The sequence below is a fragment of the Leptodactylus fuscus genome, chromosome 7 (genome assembly GCF_031893055.1).
Source record: "Leptodactylus fuscus isolate aLepFus1 chromosome 7, aLepFus1.hap2, whole genome shotgun sequence".
Classification (NCBI taxonomy): domain Eukaryota; kingdom Metazoa; phylum Chordata; class Amphibia; order Anura; family Leptodactylidae; genus Leptodactylus; species Leptodactylus fuscus.
The window spans coordinates 147243822-147267760 of NC_134271.1; the positions used below are offsets into that span (position 1 = coordinate 147243822).

Genomic DNA, 23939 nt, shown 5'->3' on the forward strand with positions numbered 1-23939 from the left:
GATGGCTCACATACACCCGGAGTTTCACCAGGCATCTGGGAGTATTGTGTCGATCAATCCCATCCGTAAGGAAGAATCTGCTGGGGTCTACCAACTATAGGATATGAATGAATGTATTTTTTCTATTCTACCGCAGGGATCCAAATACTTATTGGTAAATAGTGTATGAACATCTCCAAGTATATCCTTAACTAAAGGCTCATGCTGAAAAAATTTGTCTTGTACCTTTCTTCTTCCCCATATAACAAAGCCAAATCTCTCCCTCATATATAACGGCATTATATAATGTACACAATGTTATCATTTACTGTACACACATAATTTACTATATACTGGAATATCTAAAAAGATGACATATTACCGCCATAGTGCTACTACACTCTCTAAAGAGACCGATATCACTAAGAATACCATTGTACAAGGTCTTATTCATGATCACTGCTAACATTATATATTGGCTCAGTATGATATACTGTCACTGAATGTTTCCCCTGTATATCGGTAAATATTAGTTCCGTATGTAGCGATTACTAGATGAATGTTTGACATACTATATAGCATTGCCATGTTACACTATTGGTGCAGTACATATTGAGTATTTACCTAAGGGATAATATGTCTGTAGGATACATACAAAGCAATGTAGTTTAGGTAAAGCCAATGACTTACGGTTGTCGATGTCTCCGATTGAAATAACTTATTGTATCTGCCTTCGTTATAATTTGGGTTAGATAGCATAGACCGCATGGGAACTTCTTCCAGTCATGACTTTGCACCAACACAAGTTCTTTACCCAGACATTTCTGGCTGCTTACTTTTCCAGTACCGTCCTTGAGCCGGGTTCATTACGGTGTTATACGGTGTCATAGTGTCATGATGTCGGCATGCTCCATGTGACCATCGAGGTCCAATGACAGATGTTGTTGGTGTTATCCTTTCCACTACCTTAGACCCAAGATAAGCAGTCAGTAACCTGTCCACTGTCTAAGACACAGAGGACACTCGCATTAACCTCCCTGCACTGCTAGAGATAATACCGTACCATGACGCCTTCATATGGATACATCAGCATGGAGGGACAATGATAACCAGGCTGTCAGAGCAAGGAAGGAACTGGAATATATAACAAGAAACAAATTACAATTCGCTGACAGTTAATGTTTCCCCATTCTGTTTCCTTCCTCCTCCTTGTAACAAGATGGTAATGACAGAAAGCAACTTCTCTTTCTAGTCTTGGCAGCATTATCTCCATCCATCATGTCCACAGGGATGTCCATCTTATTAGTCTAGATCATGGCTTAATAAGACTCCACACACCTAAATGGTGGTCTCTCCCTATGGAGTGACGATATCCCCTCAACCCTGTCTAAGCCTCTCACTTCTGCCAGATCAGTCCTCTCTGCACCAAGCTGATGAGATGCAAATACATCAAAACAGCTGTCCTTGGCTGAGAAGACTGTATCCGGTATAATCCCAACATCATTGCAAACAAAGGTCTCTGAGAAGGTCAGCATGATGTTAAAGGGAGCGCCCTCTATAGGATATCTTGACTGAGACTCTGTTTTTCTAATTACATCATGGAAGATAGACTTGCACATTCTCAGTCAGCGCCCTCTATTGGTGTGCATGACTGAGGCACTGGCTTCCTAATTACATCATGGAAGACAGATTTGCATATTCTTCCCATGTTCCTTTGCACAGTGGAGCGCTCATGGCTTAATAAGACTCCACACACCTATATGGTGGTCTCTCCCTATGGAGTGACGATATCCCCTCAACCCTAGATAAATAATGTCATGTAAATATTGGGCTAAGTTGCAGTACTGGCACCTGGCCACTATACATGGCATGGAGCAATCTGCTCCCAGCTCTGTGCACTGTATAATACACAGGCCAAACACACCTTTGAACAGCTGATCTGTGGGGAACTGGTTGTCAGCCCCCAGGATCTGATGATAATGACCAATCGTGATATCAGTTATCTAGTAATGCTATGGTGGTTGGAAATTTTTTTTTGCATTTTCTTGGAAGCCATCAGTCAACTGAACTAGCGTTATTTCTATACTGCTAGGTAAGGCTACAGAAGTCTCTGCCCCTCCTACTTGACTCAGATGACTTATCACTATGGTGAGAGATTCATAGAAGGGCTCAAGTAAAGTAGCAAAATTGTATGCAAAAATTATGTGAGTCAAAAACTGGTGCGAAGCTCTAGCTGAATTCCCTCCATGGTAGAGCAGTGAGCATCCCAAGTGAATGTATGGAAGATATTCAAGATCAATAGAAAGCTCTAGAATAGGAGTTATACTTCAGGTCAGTCATGGCACCAAAAAGAATAAACGTTCAGCTCATTCTGTGGCAATGGAAATATACCTTTTCCATTGCCACAGAATTTGGTGCAGAATTTGTCAAAATCAGTCCAATCTAGGCAAAATATAGTGGTTGTTGTTCAGCTCACTCAATATGCAGTCTAGCCTGCGCAAATCTGAAAAAGAATACTGTTACCCCTCGTTCACATCTGCGTTTGGTAATCTGTTTGGGGAGTCCACATGGGGACCCCTGAACGGAATACCAAAACGCATTTGCAAGCGCTGTGCAGTAAAAGCACACGGATCCCCATAGACTATAATGTGATCTGTGTGATAGCCACACGATCTCCGCACGGAACATGTGGACAGGAAAGTAGATTGTGAAGTACTTTCCTGTCCGCCTGTGCCCCGGGTCATGTGACGTCTGACGTCATTGAAGATGGACTACAACGAAGGCCGACAGCGGAGGCCTGCAGCAGATTCGGGAGATAGGTGAGTAAAGTGTTTTTTTATGTTTTTCTCCCCCTGGGTCTCTGATTATTATACTCTGGGGTCTGAAAAGACCCCAGAGTATAATAATTGTTTATGGGTGTCCACAGTGGGGCATAATACTGCGTACAGGGGCCACTATGGGGGAGAATACTGTGTGCAGAGGCCACTATGGGGCATAATACTGTGTGCAGAGGCCATTATGGGGGATAATACTGTGTGGAGGGGGCACTATGGGGGATAATACTGTGTGGAGGGGCCACTGGGGGACATAATACTGTGTGCAGGGGCCACTATGGGGCATAATACTGTGTGCAGAGGCCATTATGGGGGATAATACTGTGTGGAGGGGGCACTATGGTGGATAATACTGTGTGGAGGGGCCACTGGGGGACATAATACTGTGTGCAGGGGCCACTATGGGGACTTAATACTGTGTGCAGGGGCCACTATGGGGACATAATACTGTGTGCAGGAGCCACTAAGGGACATAATACTGTGTGCAGGGGCCACTAAGGGACATAATACTGTGTACTGGGGCCACTATGGTACATAATAATGTGTGCAGGAGCCACTGAGGGACATAATAGTGTGTGCAGGGGCCACTATGGGGGATAATACTGTGTACTGGGGCCACTACGGGGTATAATACTGTGTGTAGGGGCCACTATGGGACATAATACTGTGTGTAGGGGCCACTGAGGGACATAATACTGTGTGCAGGGGCCACTATGGGACATAATACTGTGTGCAGGGGCCACTATGGGGTATAATACTGTGTGTAGGGGCCACTGAGGGACATAATACTGTGTGCAGGGGCCACTATGGGGGATAATACTGTGTGCAGGGGCCACTATGGGGCATAATACTGTGTGCAGGGGCCACTATGGGACATAATACTGTGTGCAGGGGCCACTATGGGGCATAATACTGTGTGCAGGGACCACTATGGGACATTATACTGTGTGTAGGGCCACTAAGGGACATAATACTGTGTGCAGGGGCCACTATGGGACATAATACTGTGTGCAGGGGCCACTATGGGGTATAATACTGTGTGTAGGGGCCACTGAGGGACATAATACTGTGTGTAGGGGCCACTGAGGGACATAATACTGTGTGCAGGGGCCACTATGGGGCATAATACTGTGTGCAGGGGCCACTATGGGACATAATACTGTGTGCAGGGGCCACTATGGGGCATAATACTGTGTGCAGGGACCACTATGGGACATTATACTGTGTGTAGGGCCACTAAGGGACATAATACTGTGTGCAGGGGCCACTATGGGACATAATACTGTGTGCAGGGGCCACTATGGGGTATAATACTGTGTGTAGGGGCCACTGAGGGACATAATACTGTGTGTAGGGGCCACTGAGGGACATAATACTGTGTGCAGGGGCCACTATGGGGCATAATACTGTGTGCAGGGGCCACTATGGGACATAATACTGTGTGCAGGGGCCACTATGGGGGATAATACTGTGTGCAGGGGCCACTAAGGGACATAATAGTGTGTGCAGGGGCCACTATGGGGTATAATACTGTGTGCAGGGGCCACTATGGGACATGGTAGAGCGCGCAGGAATGTGTAGGAGGGGGTCGGTTGAGGCCTTTGGTGTCGGTTTCGGTTGGGGGGAGCCCAAGTCGAAAGTTTGCCACAAAGCCCCACCATTCCTAGTTATGCCACTGACACCATCTTATTAGTAGGAAATAGATATACATCTGTCTGACACTGCTACATACTTACAACCACTTGGGACCCAAAAAACAGAAACCCAATCCACTAAAAATGTAGTTGCGAATGGAAACTCGCCGAACCCATAAACTGTAATTGGGTCCACTGGGTTTCCGTTCAATTTCCACCCAAAAAATGCAGAGAAATATCCTGTTTTCTTGCATTTTTCAAGCAAAATGGGGGACAGAATCCCCGAACGGGATGCAAGCGCAGGTGTGAATCCAGACGTATTCTGCCATGCAGCATTTTTAGGAAAATCAAGTTTGTATTATAATGCAAATTTGCTGAAAGGACTTAGGGGTGTTTTTTCTTCTATTGGGGCTCCTCTCTCAGCTCTAGATAACCAGCCCCTAAAGCCCTTTCAACTAATTTGCAGAAGAATAAGAAAGGTGGGAACCCCAGAACTGGAGACAGTGTTCCGGGTGTGGCAGCATCAAACTTCTTCCTTGTATAGCGGCACAATCTTGGGTGAGATTTTAGTTAGTTTGACCATATGTTTACTATTATACCCTATAGTACAGTGAGGAGTCAGTGGAGACACAATGAAGCATGGGGGGTGTCAGGTAATACTTCTTATCTCCTGGATTTGCTCTTGTAGTCCTGAGGAGAGTAGCAAGACTGGAGACATTGCTTGGATGTGATAACATTGTATCTCAGCTCCATCTACTGCTAATTATTTTTAAGACAAGTTGTAACCTCTGAAACTTAGTGACTTCTCCCCCTTCTTAACCACAAACATCATCGCAGGATTTTATTCTCTATTTTCTAATCTTTCTATGACCACATGTACAGTAAATGCAAGACCGCAAAACTGAAGTGGGAAAAGTAATAAAAGTCACAACGTGTAAGTAATTCAGAAATATTCTGATGGATATAATTTTGTTAAAACATTTTATTTGTGCAGCGATTTGACATGTGAGTATTGTATATGATAAACGGCTACATATGATGCAACTAGAGATGAGCAGACCAGATTGTAACAAGACAATTTTATTACTAATTTTGCAAAAATGTTACATTTCTTAAATTTTTGAGATTTATTCGGTTCTCCACTCACTTATGAATCACTATTATCCTGTGTGGTTTCTTCAATCCTCAGAGTATAATAAGCGGAGGCGCAGGGAAATTGGGGGGAAAACAATAAATACTAAACCTTACGTACCCTTACCTCTCCTGGGCGCTCTTTCAATGTCTAGTGAAGGTTTCTTGGCGTTCTTGGTCCTCTTCTCTCCTACTTTGTGATGTTATGGGTACCCCAGGGTACCACCAAGGTTTGACATCACAGGAGAGGCCAAAAGATGCTAGGGAACGCTCACGGTGGCCACATGAGCGCCAAGGAGAGGTGAAGGAAGGTGAAGGCGATGAATGGGCCTTACTTATTTTATTCCAGAGTCTGAAGAAGCCTTGGAGTATAATAAAAGTACATTTGACCCTAAACTAAACTGGAGGGTGACCCTTGTAAATATAAGTAGAACAAATCTTGTGAGGTTTACCTATCTCTAGATAATCTTTACTATCTATCTATCTATCTATCTATCTATCTATCTATCTATCTATCTATCTATCTCCTATCTATCTATCTATCTATCTATCTATCTCCTATCTATCTATCTATCTATCTATCTATCTATCTCCTATCTATCTATCTATCTATCTATCTATCTATCTCCTATCTATCTATCTATCTATCTATCTATCTATCTATCTCCTATCTATCTATCTATCTATCTATCTATCTATCTATCTCCTATCTATCTATCTATCTTGCTCTCGTAGTTGAATACAGGAGCATACTGCGGCTGGTCGGCGGCAATATTTGGGAGGCCGCAGTACGCTCCTGTATTCAACTACAAGAGCAAGATAGATAGATAGATAGATAGATAGATAGATAGATAGATAGATAGGAGATAGATAGATAGATAGATAGATAGATAGATAGAGCCGTTTGAGCGCTGGGGTCCGCCTCCGTTGCTGCGGAGCACTCATTTGCATACCGGTTAAAACCAGTATTTCTAAGGAACGGCACAGCGGAGACCACGTCTAAAGGTAAGAGACGAATAGCCTTTCTAAAGGCTATTCTGATGTCTCAAGCAAAAAAAAAAAGCGATTTAGTGGTAGAATCCCTTTAAAGATTTGTTTCATCTCTGTATGGAGCATTAAAAGCTGGGTGGAATGACTGATTTTACAGAAACCCAGATGATGTCATCTTATATTCAAGACAAACCCATATATACCCTCCCAAAGGAAGAGACCAAGCCAAAGACAGCTGTTTCTGGGGTATTGTTTATCACCAGTGCAAAAGAAGCTACCACTTGGAAAGGTAGCGGTACTTTGTACTAATAATGGATGGGGCGCTCTTCCATTTAAAGTGGACCTTTCATGGTTTGGGGCACAGGCAGTTCTATATACTGCTGGAAAGCCGACAATGGGCTTTCCCGATCTGTGCCCTGGGTGAAGAGCTAGCGGTGCCAGTACCGCAGCTCTTCACAGTCAGAACGGCATTTCGGACACAACCCCTCCCCTCCTGATAATACTTGTCTATGGACAAGTACTGTGAGCAGAGAGAAGGGGCGCTCCTCCCCGCTGATACAGAAGGACGGTCCTGACAGAGTGTCAGAAACGCCCTTCTGACTCTGAAGAGCTACAGTACCGGGACCACTAGCTCTTCACCTGGGGGCACAGATCGTGAGAGCCTAAAAAAAAAATTTAGATATTAAAAAGTTAACCCCCATTCCCTAGATTTATAAAAAAAAAAAAAACACATAAATAAATTATGCAGCCCTTTAGCCGCTGAGAATATGTCCAACTACACAGAGGTTATGTATCATTTAGTCCATCATATTGAGGTCAAGTAGGACAGATGTCAGGCAGTGTCTACAGATATATCCACAATTGGTTGAGTATCCTCAGCTGGAGGAACACGGATGAACGATACTGTTGGAACTTGTAGGTGAATTGTTGCCGTATGTCGTGTTGGCTCCATAGACTTCATCCATTTTAGATGATGGAAGACAAATAGTGCACCAGTTATAAATACACATGCAGATAATGTCAGACGGATTATATTTTGCCGGGTATACCCGATATTATCTGTGTGGCCTGAAAAAGGTAAATGAGTTAATAAAAAGGAACACATAAAATACCAAAAAAAGCTAAATTTCTACTATTACAGAATGTAAGGAACTTGTCCCGAATATTGTTCGGTTTTTAACCAAATCAAACAAATGTAGACTTGTCTTAGGTGGCGGCAACAATATACTTTTCAGACCTCAGAGTATAATAGGTGGAGGCCCCCGGGAGGGGAAAATAAATAAAAACTCTCATATTCACCTTCCACCTCTCTTGAGCCTCCTTGTGGCGTCCAGCACTCATATGTGATGTCATTGGCTCAGATCTGTTATTGGGCCTCAGTGGTGACCTAAGCAAGCCAAGGGTCATGACACTCAACATGCCCAAGTGACTGCTGGTGGCCCAATCACAGACCTCAGCCGTGACTCTCAGGCCATTGACGTCACAAGGAAGTGCCTGGTGCTGTGATGAGTCCCAAAAGAGGTAAAGGGAAGGTGAGTATTTGTTTGTTCTGTTTTACACCTCCCCTGGGCCTACATCTATTATATTGCGACTCTATATATTATAATAATGTCATTTTCACTTTGATCTAACTTTGTGTTTGCATTAGAAATTTGGAAATTCGATAAATTTGTTAAAATCCTAGGAGCCCTGACAGTGTTATACACTATGTTTTATAGATAGGTTCCTAGGAGCCCTGACAGTATTCTACACTATGTTTTATAGATAGGTTCCTAGGAGTCCTGACAGTATTCTACACTATGTTTTATAGATAGGTTCCTAGGAGCCCTGACAGTGTTCTACACTATGTATTATAGATAGGTTCCTAGGAGCCCTGACAGTGTTCTACACTATGTTTTATAGATAGGTTCCTAGGAGCCCTGACAGTGTTCTACACTATGTTTTATAGATAGGTTCCTAGGAGCCCTGACAGTGTTCTACACTATGTTTTATAGATAGGTTCCTAGGAGCCCTGACAGTGTTCTACACTATGTATTATAAATAGGTTCCTAGGAGCCCTGACAGTATTCTACACTATGTTTTATAGATAGGTTCCTATGAGCCCTGACAGTGTTCTACACTATGTATTATAGATAGGTTCCTAGGAGCCCTGACAGTGTTCTACACTATGTTTTATAGATAGGTTCCTAGGGGCCCTGACAGTGTTCTACACTATGTATTATAGATAGGTTCCTAGGAGCCCTGACAGTGTTCTACACTATGTTTTATAGATAGGTTCCTAGGAGCCCTGACAGTGTTCTACACTATGTTTTATAGATAGGTTCCTAGGAGCCCTGACAGTGTTCTACACTATGTATTATAAATAGGTTCCTAGGAGCCCTGACAGTATTCTACACTATGTTTTATAGATAGGTTCCTATGAGCCCTGACAGTGTTCTACACTATGTATTATAGATAGGTTCCTAGGAGCCCTGACAGTGTTCTACACTATGTTTTATAGATAGGTTCCTAGGAGCCCTGACAGTGTTCTACACTATGTATTATAAATAGGTTCCTAGGAGCCCTGACAGTATTCTACACTATGTTTTATAGATAGGTTCCTATGAGCCCTGACAGTGTTCTACACTATGTATTATAGATAGGTTCCTAGGAGCCCTGACAGTGTTCTACACTATGTATTATAGATAGGTTCCTAGGAGCCCTGACAGTGTTCTACACTATGTATTATAGATAGGTTCCTAGGAGCCCTGACAGTGTTCTACACTATGTATTATAGATAGGTTCCTAGGAGGCCTGACAGTATTCTACACTATGTATTATAGATAGGTTTCTAGGAGTCCTGACAGTATTCTACACTATGTTTATAGATAGGTTCCTATGAGTCGTGACAGTATTCTACATTATGTTTTATAGATAGGTTCCTAGAAGCCCTGACAGTGTTCTACACTATGTTTTATAGATAGGTTCCTAGGAGCCCTGACAGTATTCTACACTGTATTATAGATAGGTTCCTAGGAGTCCTGACAGTGTTCTACACTATGTTTTATAGATAGGTTCCTAGGAGCCCTGACAGTATTCTACACTATGTATTATAGATAGGTTCCTAGGAGCCCTGACAGTATTCTACACTATGTATTATAGATAGGTTCCTAGGAGCTCTAAGAGTATTCTACACTATGTATTATAGATAGGTTTCTAGGAGTCCTGACAGTATTCTACACTATGTTTATAGATAGGTTCCTATGAGTCGTGACAGTATTCTACATTATGTTTTATAGATGGGTTCCTAGGAGCCCTGACAGTGTTCTACACTATGTTTTATAGATAGGTTCCTAGGAGCCCTGACAGTATTCTACACTATGTTTTATAGAGAGGTTCCTAGGAGCCCTGACAGTGTTTTACACTATGTTTTATAGATAGGTTCCTAGGAGCCCTGACAGTGTTCTACACTATGTTTTATAGATAGGTTCCTAGGAGCCCTGACAGTATTCTACACTATGTTTTATAGAGAGGTTCCTAGGAGCCCTGACAGTGTTTTACAATATGTTTTATAGATAGGTTCCTAGGAGCCCTGACAGTGTTCTACACTATGTTTTATAGATAGGTTCCTAGGAGCCCTGACAGTGTTCTACACTATGTTTTATAGATAGGTTCCTAGGAGCCCTGACAGTGTTCTACACTATGTATTATAAATAGGTTCCTAGGAGCCCTGACAGTATTCTACACTATGTTTTATAGATAGGTTCCTATGAGCCCTGACAGTGTTCTACACTATGTATTATAGATAGGTTCCTAGGAGCCCTGACAGTGTTCTACACTATGTTTTATAGATAGGTTCCTAGGAGCCCTGACAGTGTTCTACACTATGTTTTATAGATAGGTTCCTAGGAGCCCTGACAGTGTTCTACACTATGTATTATAGATAGGTTCCTAGGAGCCCTGACAGTGTTCTACACTATGTTTTATAGATAGGTTCCTAGGAGGCCTGACAGTGTTCTACACTATGTATTATAGATAGGTTCCTAGGAGCCCTGGCAGTATTCTACACTGTATTATAGATAGGTTCCTAGGAGTCGTGACAGTGTTCTACACTATGTATTATAGATAGGTTCCTAGGAGTCCTGACAGTGTTCTACACTATGTTTTATAGATAGGTTCCTAGGAGCCCTGACAGTATTCTACACTATGTATTATAGATAGGTTCCTAGGAGCTCTAAGAGTATTCTACACTATGTATTATAGATAGGTTTCTAGGAGTCCTGACAGTATTCTACACTATGTTTATAGATAGGTTCCTATGAGTCGTGACAGTATTCTACATTATGTTTTATAGATAGGTTCCTAGGAGCCCTGACAGTGTTCTACACTATGTTTTATAGATAGGTTCCTAGGAGCCCTGACAGTATTCTACACTGTATTATAGATAGGTTCCTAGGAGTCCTGACAGTGTTCTACGCTATGTTTTATAGATAGGTTCCTAGGAGCCCTGACAGTATTCTACACTATGTATTATAGATAGGTTCCTAGGAGCCCTGACAGTATTCTACACTATGTATTATAGATAGGTTCCTAGGAGCTCTAAGAGTATTCTACACTATGTATTATAGATAGGTTTCTAGGAGTCCTGACAGTATTCTACACTATGTTTATAGATAGGTTCCTATGAGTCGTGACAGTATTCTACATTATGTTTTATAGATAGGTTCCTAGGAGCCCTGACAGTGTTCTACACTATGTTTTATAGATAGGTTCCTAGGAGCCCTGACAGTATTCTACACTGTATTATAGATAGGTTCCTAGGAGTCCTGACAGTATTCTACACTATGTTTTATAGATAGGTTCCTAGGAGTCCTGACAGTATTCTACACTATGTTTTATAGATAGGTTCCTAGGAGCCCTGACAGTATTCTACACTATGTATTATAGATAGGTTCCTAGGAGCTCTAAGAGTATTCTACACTATGTATTATAGATAGGTTTCTAGGAGTCCTGACAGTATTCTACACTATGTTTATAGATAGGTTCCTAGGAGCCCTGACAGTGTTCTACATTATGTTTTATAGATGGGTTCCTAGGAGCCCTGACAGTGTTCTACACTATGTTTTATAGATAGGTTCCTAGGAGCCCTGACAGTGTTCTACACTATGTATTATAGATAGGTTCCTAGGAGCCCTGACAGTGTTCTACACTATGTTTTATAGATAGGTTCCTAGGAGCCCTGACAGTGTTCTACACTATGTATTATAAATAGGTTCCTAGGAGCCCTGACAGTATTCTACACTATGTTTTATAGATAGGTTCCTATGAGCCCTGACAGTGTTCTACACTATGTATTATAGATAGGTTCCTAGGAGCCCTGACAGTGTTCTACACTATGTATTATAGATAGGTTCCTAGGAGCCCTGACAGTGTTCTACACTATGTATTATAGATAGGTTCCTAGGAGCCCTGACAGTGTTCTACACTATGTATTATAGATAGGTTCCTAGGAGGCCTGACAGTATTCTACACTATGTATTATAGATAGGTTTCTAGGAGTCCTGACAGTATTCTACACTATGTTTATAGATAGGTTCCTATGAGTCGTGACAGTATTCTACATTATGTTTTATAGATAGGTTCCTAGAAGCCCTGACAGTGTTCTACACTATGTTTTATAGATAGGTTCCTAGGAGCCCTGACAGTATTCTACACTGTATTATAGATAGGTTCCTAGGAGTCCTGACAGTGTTCTACACTATGTTTTATAGATAGGTTCCTAGGAGCCCTGACAGTATTCTACACTATGTATTATAGATAGGTTCCTAGGAGCCCTGACAGTATTCTACACTATGTATTATAGATAGGTTCCTAGGAGCTCTAAGAGTATTCTACACTATGTATTATAGATAGGTTTCTAGGAGTCCTGACAGTATTCTACACTATGTTTATAGATAGGTTCCTATGAGTCGTGACAGTATTCTACATTATGTTTTATAGATGGGTTCCTAGGAGCCCTGACAGTGTTCTACACTATGTTTTATAGATAGGTTCCTAGGAGCCCTGACAGTATTCTACACTATGTTTTATAGAGAGGTTCCTAGGAGCCCTGACAGTGTTTTACACTATGTTTTATAGATAGGTTCCTAGGAGCCCTGACAGTGTTCTACACTATGTTTTATAGATAGGTTCCTAGGAGCCCTGACAGTATTCTACACTATGTTTTATAGAGAGGTTCCTAGGAGCCCTGACAGTGTTTTACAATATGTTTTATAGATAGGTTCCTAGGAGCCCTGACAGTGTTCTACACTATGTTTTATAGATAGGTTCCTAGGAGCCCTGACAGTGTTCTACACTATGTTTTATAGATAGGTTCCTAGGAGCCCTGACAGTGTTCTACACTATGTATTATAAATAGGTTCCTAGGAGCCCTGACAGTATTCTACACTATGTTTTATAGATAGGTTCCTATGAGCCCTGACAGTGTTCTACACTATGTATTATAGATAGGTTCCTAGGAGCCCTGACAGTGTTCTACACTATGTTTTATAGATAGGTTCCTAGGAGCCCTGACAGTGTTCTACACTATGTTTTATAGATAGGTTCCTAGGAGCCCTGACAGTGTTCTACACTATGTATTATAGATAGGTTCCTAGGAGCCCTGACAGTGTTCTACACTATGTTTTATAGATAGGTTCCTAGGAGGCCTGACAGTGTTCTACACTATGTATTATAGATAGGTTCCTAGGAGCCCTGGCAGTATTCTACACTGTATTATAGATAGGTTCCTAGGAGTCGTGACAGTGTTCTACACTATGTATTATAGATAGGTTCCTAGGAGTCCTGACAGTGTTCTACACTATGTTTTATAGATAGGTTCCTAGGAGCCCTGACAGTATTCTACACTATGTATTATAGATAGGTTCCTAGGAGCTCTAAGAGTATTCTACACTATGTATTATAGATAGGTTTCTAGGAGTCCTGACAGTATTCTACACTATGTTTATAGATAGGTTCCTATGAGTCGTGACAGTATTCTACATTATGTTTTATAGATAGGTTCCTAGGAGCCCTGACAGTGTTCTACACTATGTTTTATAGATAGGTTCCTAGGAGCCCTGACAGTATTCTACACTGTATTATAGATAGGTTCCTAGGAGTCCTGACAGTGTTCTACGCTATGTTTTATAGATAGGTTCCTAGGAGCCCTGACAGTATTCTACACTATGTATTATAGATAGGTTCCTAGGAGCCCTGACAGTATTCTACACTATGTATTATAGATAGGTTCCTAGGAGCTCTAAGAGTATTCTACACTATGTATTATAGATAGGTTTCTAGGAGTCCTGACAGTATTCTACACTATGTTTATAGATAGGTTCCTATGAGTCGTGACAGTATTCTACATTATGTTTTATAGATAGGTTCCTAGGAGCCCTGACAGTGTTCTACACTATGTTTTATAGATAGGTTCCTAGGAGCCCTGACAGTATTCTACACTGTATTATAGATAGGTTCCTAGGAGTCCTGACAGTATTCTACACTATGTTTTATAGATAGGTTCCTAGGAGTCCTGACAGTATTCTACACTATGTTTTATAGATAGGTTCCTAGGAGCCCTGACAGTATTCTACACTATGTATTATAGATAGGTTCCTAGGAGCTCTAAGAGTATTCTACACTATGTATTATAGATAGGTTTCTAGGAGTCCTGACAGTATTCTACACTATGTTTATAGATAGGTTCCTAGGAGCCCTGACAGTGTTCTACATTATGTTTTATAGATGGGTTCCTAGGAGCCCTGACAGTGTTCTACACTATGTTTTATAGATAGGTTCCTAGGAGCCCTGACAGTATTCTACACTATGTTTTATAGAGAGGTTCCTAGGAGCCCTGACAGTGTTTTACACTATGTTTTATAGATAGGTTCCTAGGAGCCCTGACAGTGTTCTACACTATGTTTTATAGATAGGTTCCTAGGAGCCCTGACAGTGTTCTACACTATGTTTTATAGATAGGTTCCTAGGAGTCCTGACAGTATTCTACACTATGTTTTATAGATAGGTTCCTAGGAGCCCTGACAGTATTCTACACTATGTTTTATAGATAGGTTAATAGGATATGTGTGATATGATATCCACTTTCATCCATGTTATGTAATGGACAAGAACGCTGTTCACAGAATATAGTGGGCTGGCAGACCACAGGTGAGACACCCATGTACTGTAATGAACGGCACATACAAAGAATAAGAACTGCTAAGTAATCAACACTACAGTAACATACAGACCTATCAAAGACAACTTTATATAAAATGGCCAACCCCTTTAAGTAGTATTCAAAATTAATTTGCTTAAATGATACAACTATGTAAAACCTTGTGGCCGGCCTAATTTAGATCAGATACATTTTTTTTTAGTTTTGCAAGTTGTTTTGAATTTTTACCTTTTATCTCAATATAAAACTCAGAACTTCTTTTGCTTATTGACTTTTTGGTTGATGTTTTAGCCTCACATATGTAATTCCCAGAATCCTCCAGCTGAGCGGACTGAACTTCATATATATTAGATGAGGAGAATCCTTGAACTGTCTGTCCTTCTCTGTAGAAAGCAAATTGTAGTTCTATATGCTTTCTATAAGGACTAAGAGTCGTGTCACAAGACAACGTCATTGGATTGCCTTCAATTTTTGTATTGTTGATTACCGTAATTTTTGGTTGTGAAAGTAGATCTAAAAAAAAGATGGTGAAAAGAATAAATGAATAACTTATTAATAAATTCATAAAAGTTCGATAAAAGCATCCATGTTTAGCTAAAATCCTTAAAGGTATTTCCCATGAAAATAATCATATTTAGATTCCTAGAGAATTAAACAATATAAATTGTTGAAATTTTGCAGAGTTTGAAAATTTTCTCAAATCCATCTTAGTGATTACTAGTAGAGATGAGCGAACAGTGTTCTATCGAACACATGTTCGATCGGATATCAGGGTGTTCGCCATGTTCGAATCGAATCGAACACCACGTGGTAAAGTGCGCCAAAATTCGATTCCCCTCCCACCTTCCCTGGCGCCTTTTTTGCACCAATAACAGCGCAGGGGAGGTGGGACAGGAACTACGACACTGGGGGCATTGAAAAAAATTGGAAAAAGTCATTGGCTGCCGAAATCAGGTGACCTCCATTTTAGACGAATAGTGGATTTCAAATCCGGGTCATATGAGAATGTGAACTTTGTGACTATGAGACAGGGATAGCTGTACAGGCAGGGATAGCTAGGGATAACCTTTATTTAGGGGGGAATGTTATTAAAAATAACTTTTTGGGGCTCTATCGGGTGTGTAATTGTGATTTTTGTGAGATAAACTTTTTCCCATAGGGATGCATTGGCCAGCGCTGATTGGCCGAATTCCGTACTCTGGCCAATCAGCGCTGGCCAATGCATTCTATTAGCTTGATGAAGCAGAGTGTGCACAAGGGTTCAAGCGCACCCTCGGCTCTGATGTAGCAGAGCCGAGGCTGCACAAGGGTTCAAGCGCACCCTCGGCTCTGATGTAGGAGAGCCGAGGGTGCACTTGAACCCTTGTGCACCCTCAGCTCTGCTACATCAGAGCCGAGGGTGCGCTTGAATCCTTGTGCACACTCTGCTTCATCAAGCTAATAGAATGCATTGGCCAGCGCTGATTGGCCAATGTATTCTATTAGCCTGATGAAGTAGAGCTGAATGTGTGTGCTAAGCACACACATTCAGCTCTACTTCATCGGGCTAATAGAATGCATTGGCCAGCGCTGATTGGCCAGAGTACGGAACTCGACCAATCAGCGCTGGCTCTGCTGGAGGAGGCGGAGTCTAAGATCGCTCCACACCAGTCTCCATTCAGGTCCGACCTTAGACTCCGCCTCCTCCGGCAGAGCCAGCGCTGATTGGCCGAAGGCTGGCCAATGCATTCCTATGCGAATGCAGAGACTTAGCAGTGCTGAGTCAGTTTTGCTCAACTACACATCTGATGCACACTCGGCACTGCTACATCAGATGTAGCAATCTGATGTAGCAGAGCCGAGGGTGCACTAGAACCCCTGTGCAAACTCAGTTCACGCTAATAGAATGCATTGGCCAGCGCTGATTGGCCAATGCATTCTATTAGCCCGATGAAGTAGAGCTGAATGTGTGTGCTAAGCACACACATTCAGCACTGCTTCATCAAGCCAATACAATGCATTAGCCAGTGCTGATTGGCCAGAGTACGGAATTCGGCCAATCAGCGCTGGCTCTGCTGGAGGAGGCGGAGTCTAAGATCGCTCCACACCAGTCTCCATTCAGGTCCGACCTTAGACTCCGCCTCCTCCGGCAGAGCCAGCGCTGATTGGCCGAAGGCTGGCCAATGCATTCCTATGCGAATGCAGACTTAGCAGTGCTGAGTCAGTTTTGCTCAACTACACATCTGATGCACACTCGGCACTGCTACATCAGATGTAGCAATCTGATGTAGCAGAGCCGAGGGTGCACTAGAACCCCTGTGCAAACTCAGTTCACGCTAATAGAATGCATTGGCCAGCGCTGATTGGCCAATGCATTCTATTAGCCCGATGAAGTAGAGCTGAATGTGTGTGCTAAGCACACACATTCAGCACTGCTTCATCAAGCCAATACAATGCATTAGCCAGTGCTGATTGGCCAGAGTACGGAATTCGGCCAATCAGCGCTGGCCAATGCATTCTATTAGCCCGATGAAGTAGAGCTGAATGTGTGTGCTAAGCACACACATTCAGCACTGCTTCATCAAGCCAATACAATGCATTAGCCAGTGCTGATTGGCCAGAGTACGGAATTCGGCCAATCAGCGCTGGCTCTGCTGGAGGAGGCGGAGTCTAAGATCGCTCCACACCAGTCTCCATTCAGGTCCGACCTTAGACTCCGCCTCCTCCGGCAGAGCCAGCGCTGATTGGCCGAATTCCGTACTCTGGCCAATCAGCACTGGCTAATGCATTGTATTGGCTTGATGAAGCAGTGCTGAATGTGTGTTCTTAGCACACACATTCAGCTCTACTTCATCGGGCTAATAGAATGCATTGGCCAATCAGCGCTGGCCAATGCATTCTATTAGCGTGAACTGAGTTTGCACAGGGGTTCTAGTGCACCCTCGGCTCTGCTACATCAGATTGCTACATCTGATGTAGCAGTGCCGAGTGTGCATCAGATGTGTAGTTGAGCAAAACTGACTCAGCACTGCTAAGTCTGCATTCGCATAGGAATGCATTGGCCAGCCTTCGGCCAATCAGCGCTGGCTCTGCCGGAGGAGGCGGAGTCTAAGGTCGGACCTGAATGGAGACTGGTGTGGAGCGATCTTAGACTCCGCCTCCTCCAGCAGAGCCAGCGCTGATTGGCCGAATTCCGTACTCTGGCCAATCAGCACTGGCTAATGCATTGTATTGGCGTGATGAAGCAGTGCTGAATGTGTGTGCTTAACACACACATTCAGCTCTACTTCATCGGACTAATAGAATGCATTGGCCAATCAGCACTGGCCAATGCATTCTATTAGTGTGAACTGAGTTTGCACAGGGGTTCTAGTGCACCCTCGGCTCTGCTACATCAGATTGCTACATCTGATGTAGCAGTGCCGAGTGTGCATCAGATGTGTAGTTGAGCAAAACTGACTCAGCACTGCTAAGTCTGCATTCGCATAGGAATGCATTGGCCAGCCTTCGGCCAATCAGCGCTGGCTCTGCCGGAGGAGGCGGAGTCTAAGGTCGGACCTGAATGGAGACTGGTGTGGAGCGATCTTAGACTCCGCCTCCTCCAGCAGAGCCAGCGCTGATTGGCCGAATTCCGTACTCTGGCCAATCAGCACTGGCTAATGCATTGTATTGGCTTGATGAAGCAGTGCTGAATGTGTGTGCTTAGCACACACATTCAGCTCTACTTCTTCGGGCTAATAGAATGCATTGGCCAGCGCTGATTGGCCGAATTCCGTACTCTGGCCAATCAGCACTGGCTAATGCATTGTATTGGCTTGATGAAGCAGTGCTGAATGTGTGTGCTTAGCACACACATTCAGCTCTACTTCATCGGGCTAATAGAATGCATTGGCCAATCAGCGCTGGCCAATGCATTCTATTAGCGTGAACTGAGTTTGCACAGGGGTTCTAGTGCACCCTCGGCTCTGCTACATCAGATTGCTACATCTGATGTAGCAGTGCCGAGTGTGCATCAGATGTGTAGTTGAGCAAAACTGACTCAGCACTGCTAAGTCTGCATTCGCATAGGAATGCATTGGCCAGCCTTCGGCCAATCAGCGCTGGCTCTGCCGGAGGAGGCGGAGTCTAAGGTCGGACCTGAATGGAGACTGGTGTGGAGCGATCTTAGACTCCGCCTCCTCCAGCAGAGCCAGCGCTGATTGGTCGAGTTCCGTACTCTGGCCAATCAGCACTGGCCAATGCATTTCTATGGGGAAAAGTTAGCTTGCGAAAATCGCAAACTGACAGGGATTTCCATGAAATAAAGTGACTTTTATGCCCCCAGACATGCTTCCCCTGCTGTCCCAGTGTCATTCCAGGGTGTTGGTATCATTTCCTGGGGTGTCATAGTGGACTTGGTGACCCTCCAGACACGAATTTGGGTTTCCCCCTTAACGAGTTTATGTTCCCCATAGACTATAATGGGGTTCGAAACCCATTCGAACACTCGAACAGTGAGCGGCTGTTCGAATCGAATTTCGAACCTCGAACATTTTAGTGTTCGCTCATCTCTAATTACTAGGTTTGAGCTGATCTTGACTTTTCAGGATCGATTTTAAAATCCGATTTCCGATCATTTTTCATTCGAACCCGATCTCGATCCCAATTCCGATCCCAATGCAAATCAATGGGATTTTTTTTATTAATCGGAGATCGGATTTAAAAAGCAATCTTATTCACTTTACAGGATGGAATCTAACAATTGTTAGAATCTACGCTGTGTAGTGAATCACTAAGTAGCCAGAGGATTTTTTTAAAATTCTCTGGCTACTTAGTCCCCCCAGAGATGGCTGCTCCGGTGTTCTTCTTCGCCTCACTGCTGCTCCACACTGCTCTTCTCACCTCGCTGCTCCCTGCCTCCCAGATTAGGAGAGTGTGGGCCGGTTAGGAGAGTGTGGGTGGGTACTGGGAGGGGAGACATCACGTCTCCCCGCCCTGTACCCGCCCACACTCTCCTAAGCCACTGCTTTAAGCAGTAGACAACCGGCTCTAATGCCTCCGATCGGTCCCCGGACCTATTGGAGGCATTAACCCCTCCGGCGCCACGGTCAAAGGTCACATGCGCCGCCATTTTGCCGGTGATCAACGCCTCCTGGAGCATGCTCCAGGGCTGACGTCACGTTGGCAAGACAGCCAGCAGCCTTTACAAGGCTCCCAGGCTTGTCTGCAAATTCTTTCTTTTGCAGGCTGGTCTATGCAGCCTGCAAAAGAAATGATGATTTTTTGCAATGCATTGCAATGCATTAGCATTGTAATGCATTGCATTAGTGATCAGACCCCCTGGGGTTCAAGACCCCTAGGGGGTCTAATAAATGCAAAAAAAAAAAAAAAAGTAAAAAAAAAATATATAAAAAAAATATATAAAGTATTAAAAATTCAAATCACCCCCCTTTCCCTACAACACATATAAAAGTAGTTAAAAACTGTGAAACACATACATGTTAGGTATCCCCGTGTCCGAAATCACCCGCCCTACAAATCTATAAAAATATTTTTCCTGTTCGGTAAACGCCGTAGCAGGAAAAATAGTCAAAAGTGCCAAACCACCATTTTTTCACTGTTTTGATTCTGATAAAAATTTGAATAAAAAGTGATCAAAGCAATAACATTTCCCAAAAATGGTAGAACTAAAAAGTACACCCCTACAAAAAATGACGCCCTATGCATCCCCGTACATCATACCAGGTGTTTAGTGCCGAGGGGGCTATAGTTACCCGAAGAGAACTGACCTATCCACCCAAAATTGTGAAGATGACCTTTGTGAAGATGAATCAGGTTTGCATCAGCCAGGATTTCCACCCACCAATGCCTGATGCATCAGATTAAATGATCCATGCTGCCTCTCCACACTCTGTCACTAGGTCACTATATGGCCTCCTAAGGCTGCTGCTACCTCCACATTATATCACCTTGCCGCTCTGTGGCCTCCTCATGCTGCTGCAACCTACAAACTCTGTCACTGGGTCCCTGTATGGTATCCTCACGTTGCTGCGACCTCAAAACTTTGATAATCTCTAATAATAATAATTAATAATAAATTATTATTATTATTATTATTAGAGCAGCAGGTTGAGCATTCACACAGCCCTTCCATTCATTGCCAAAGGTAAGATAATGTCACTAAATGTCAAGTTAAGGTATGCTATATTTGTATTTCTTTATCTACCATGTAAATAATCCCAGATTTACCTTGAACAGACAAGGAAATGTTATCGTCATATTGAAAATATATTAGTGTATTTCGGACTTCTTTTGTACATGTGTATTCCCCGGCCGTCGTCTTGGTTAAATCTCTAATATAATATTCTGCATTATCCGACCAGTCTCTGATGACTCTGTCATCTTTGTAAAATCTTGTCTGTCTTCCAGTGTGTCCAGGATAGTGGTGACATCTTATATATATGTCATCTCCTTCATAGACATATAGAGGGGTCTGCAGGATGACATAACCTGTAATATACAATGATATAAGATGAGGAGACATATATGATCTCTTATCAGTCTGTGTGTGATACAACTTGTTACCTTGTCTGTATATATATGATCTGGTAGATTTACTCACCATGAATAACCTCCAGTCTAGCGGGGTCACTTATTTCTCCAGGTCTGGTCTGACATTGGTAACTTCCACTGTGTGATATTTCAGCACTCTTTATTGTATAGGATTTTCCACTGTATACTTGCTCGCTGTCTTTGTACCATATATAATCCACCCCCTCTCCTATAGTAGATCCCACATCACAGGTCATTGTTATCTGCTCTGTTGTGAAGATCTTCTTGTAGTCTGGAGAGAAGGTCACCGCAGGTCTGATGGCGGCTCCTATAAGATTTCATACAGATGAATTGTGACCTGCACATTCTGTCTACCTCTCTTCAGCACAGATGGAAATCTCAAAATGTTAAGAATCTACATCATCTGCCCAAGCTCACATAGGTCCACACAGCTACAGTCATGAGAAATAGAAACTCCACCTTCTTGGAAGTTAATGGTTTGATCTATCTATATTTTAGAAGGTCTTAAAATTAGGTAAATCCAACTTCAGATGAACAATACACACATTCTACCGTGTCATCAAGAAGTAATCCAGATAAAAAAAAAGTCTTCCATGAAAAACAAAGTTCACCCCATGAATCAATACCTTGGAGGATCACCTATAGTGACAATCATTTGAAGCAATGGTTTTCTCTATAACGTTATTAGTTTTCTAGATCTATTTGGAGGAATTTTTGGCCCACTCTTCTTCACAGAGTTGCTTCAATTTTTTGAGGCTTTTGGGCATTCATTTCTGCACAGTTCTGTTGAAATTCCACCACAGCTTTTCAGTTGGACTGAGATCTGGACTTTGAGTTGGCCATTGGAACAGCTTGAGTCTGTTCTTCTCCCATTCTGCTGTAGATTTTCTGGTGAGATTGGGCTTGGGTTCATTGTCCTGTTACCTGACTATTGGGTAGATGGCCTCAGTTTTGATCCTATAATACTTTTGTATGCAGAAGAGCTCATCCTGTACATTATGGTCAAGCATCTCCACTTTGGTTTCATCTGTTCATGGGACGTTGTGCCAGAAGTCTTGTGGTTTGTTCAGATGTAACTTTTAACATAACCCAAACTTCTCATGCTCTTTTTTTGAAAGAAGAGGTCTTCTCCTGACAAACCTTCCACACAAGACATAAATGTTCAGTCTTTTTCTAATTTCATGGTAGGACCTTTTGATGAACTTGCCAGGATGTCCTCTCCTTCGAAATCTGTACACTGTTCTGAATGTTTTCCACTAGCGAATGATCTTCACAATGTAGAATGTTTAATTTTAAATGGTTTTTGAAATGGCCTTGTATTTACCAAATTTTAAGACCTTCTTTATGGCCAACTTTTTTTTAAATTATGTCCTGATATGTAAATCCATTGAATTCAAAGAGGGTGCACTAGAGAGTGACTAGTGGGTTGTGTAACACAAGTGGTGTCCCTCTTCTCTCAATAGAAGGTTCTAGTTTATAGAATAAAGTGTGAAAGAATAAATCTGGTCACTTACCTTCTTGTTCGAGGAACCACACTATAAAACAGAATAGTAGAAGAGTTATCAGAACATATTATAGTCTGGGGATATTCCTACATCGAAAGTAATCACAGCTTAGGGTCGCTATTAGCATTGTAATATCTGTGTTAGGACTGTGTGGCCGGTGCGGCTGTGGTATCATGGTTCTGCTGTAACTGCTCAGTCCAGCATGCATCAGGTTAATTCCCTTGCAGCCAATGGGCGTGGTTGGTCTGCTGACTGACAGTGGTGTCAGCCTATCGGCACCTGGCTTGGGCACCTGGGCTGGCTGATCAGGCCTGCCTTCCCTCCATTTAAGGAGGCAGGTTTGGGCCATTGGGTGCTCTAGCCTCAAATCTTACATGCCATATGTGCACGTCCGTGTAAGACATTAGTTTGGCAGCAAGCTGCCTAGTTAGGTAGATAGTGAGAATCTATGCCCCTTTTGGCTAAAATTGTAGGAATCCCTTCCCTTAGTCAGTGTTGGGGGAATCTCCTACCTTTGGCAGGCTGCTACTTGTGGTTCTCCACAACAGGTGGCTGAAGTGGGTGCGGCCCAGTAAGTTACTGGGAACACATGGTCATAGTTAGTTTGTGTTTGGTCTTGCAGTGCAGTAACTGCAAGACTTTTGTATTCATTTAAGCGGTTGCTTTGTACTGCAGTGGCAGCTGTCCTGTGAGGTAACAGTGGGCACTTAGTTTGTGGTGTAGCCCGGCAGTGAGGTTAACTGTCAGGCCTGTAGTTCAGAGCCCAGTGGGCTCTGCAGGATATTTATTATTTTTTTTATTTTTTTTAAATATATCTTGCCAATCATAACAACTAGAGATGAGCGAACACTATTCGGAACAGCCGTTCCGAATAGCACACTCCCATAGAAATGAATGGAAGCTTAACCCCCCCGTGCTGGCTACGTCCATTCATTTCTATGGGAGCGTGCTATTCGGAATGGCTGTTCCGAATAGTGTTCGCTCATCTCTAATAACAACCTGTGTAATAGGAAATACAGATGTGTCCTCACTTACTGTAACTGATCTCAAACTTTTCTAAGGTTTCCAAATTCTCATAAAACCAAGTCAAAACAATATCACAACTTGATGCAAAAGCCTTGAAAGGTTTCACCTACCT

General features: G+C 42.8%; 1 protein-coding gene across 1 annotated transcript in view; it reads right to left on the reverse strand.

Moving 5' to 3' along the window:
* Window positions 1-7400: 7400 nt before the first annotated feature.
* LOC142213430 (high affinity immunoglobulin gamma Fc receptor I-like) overlaps window positions 7401-23939 on the reverse strand; it is a 29343-nt gene continuing 12804 nt past the window's right edge. Inside the window, exons 2-6 of the mRNA XM_075281747.1 lie at window positions 22811-22831; window positions 21346-21603; window positions 20973-21233; window positions 14994-15278; window positions 7401-7636 (exon numbers count right to left, since the gene is read on the reverse strand). Of these exons, the coding sequence (XP_075137848.1) occupies window positions 7401-7636; window positions 14994-15278; window positions 20973-21233; window positions 21346-21603; window positions 22811-22831 (1061 nt within the window). The remainder of the gene's footprint in view (window positions 7637-14993; window positions 15279-20972; window positions 21234-21345; window positions 21604-22810; window positions 22832-23939) is intronic.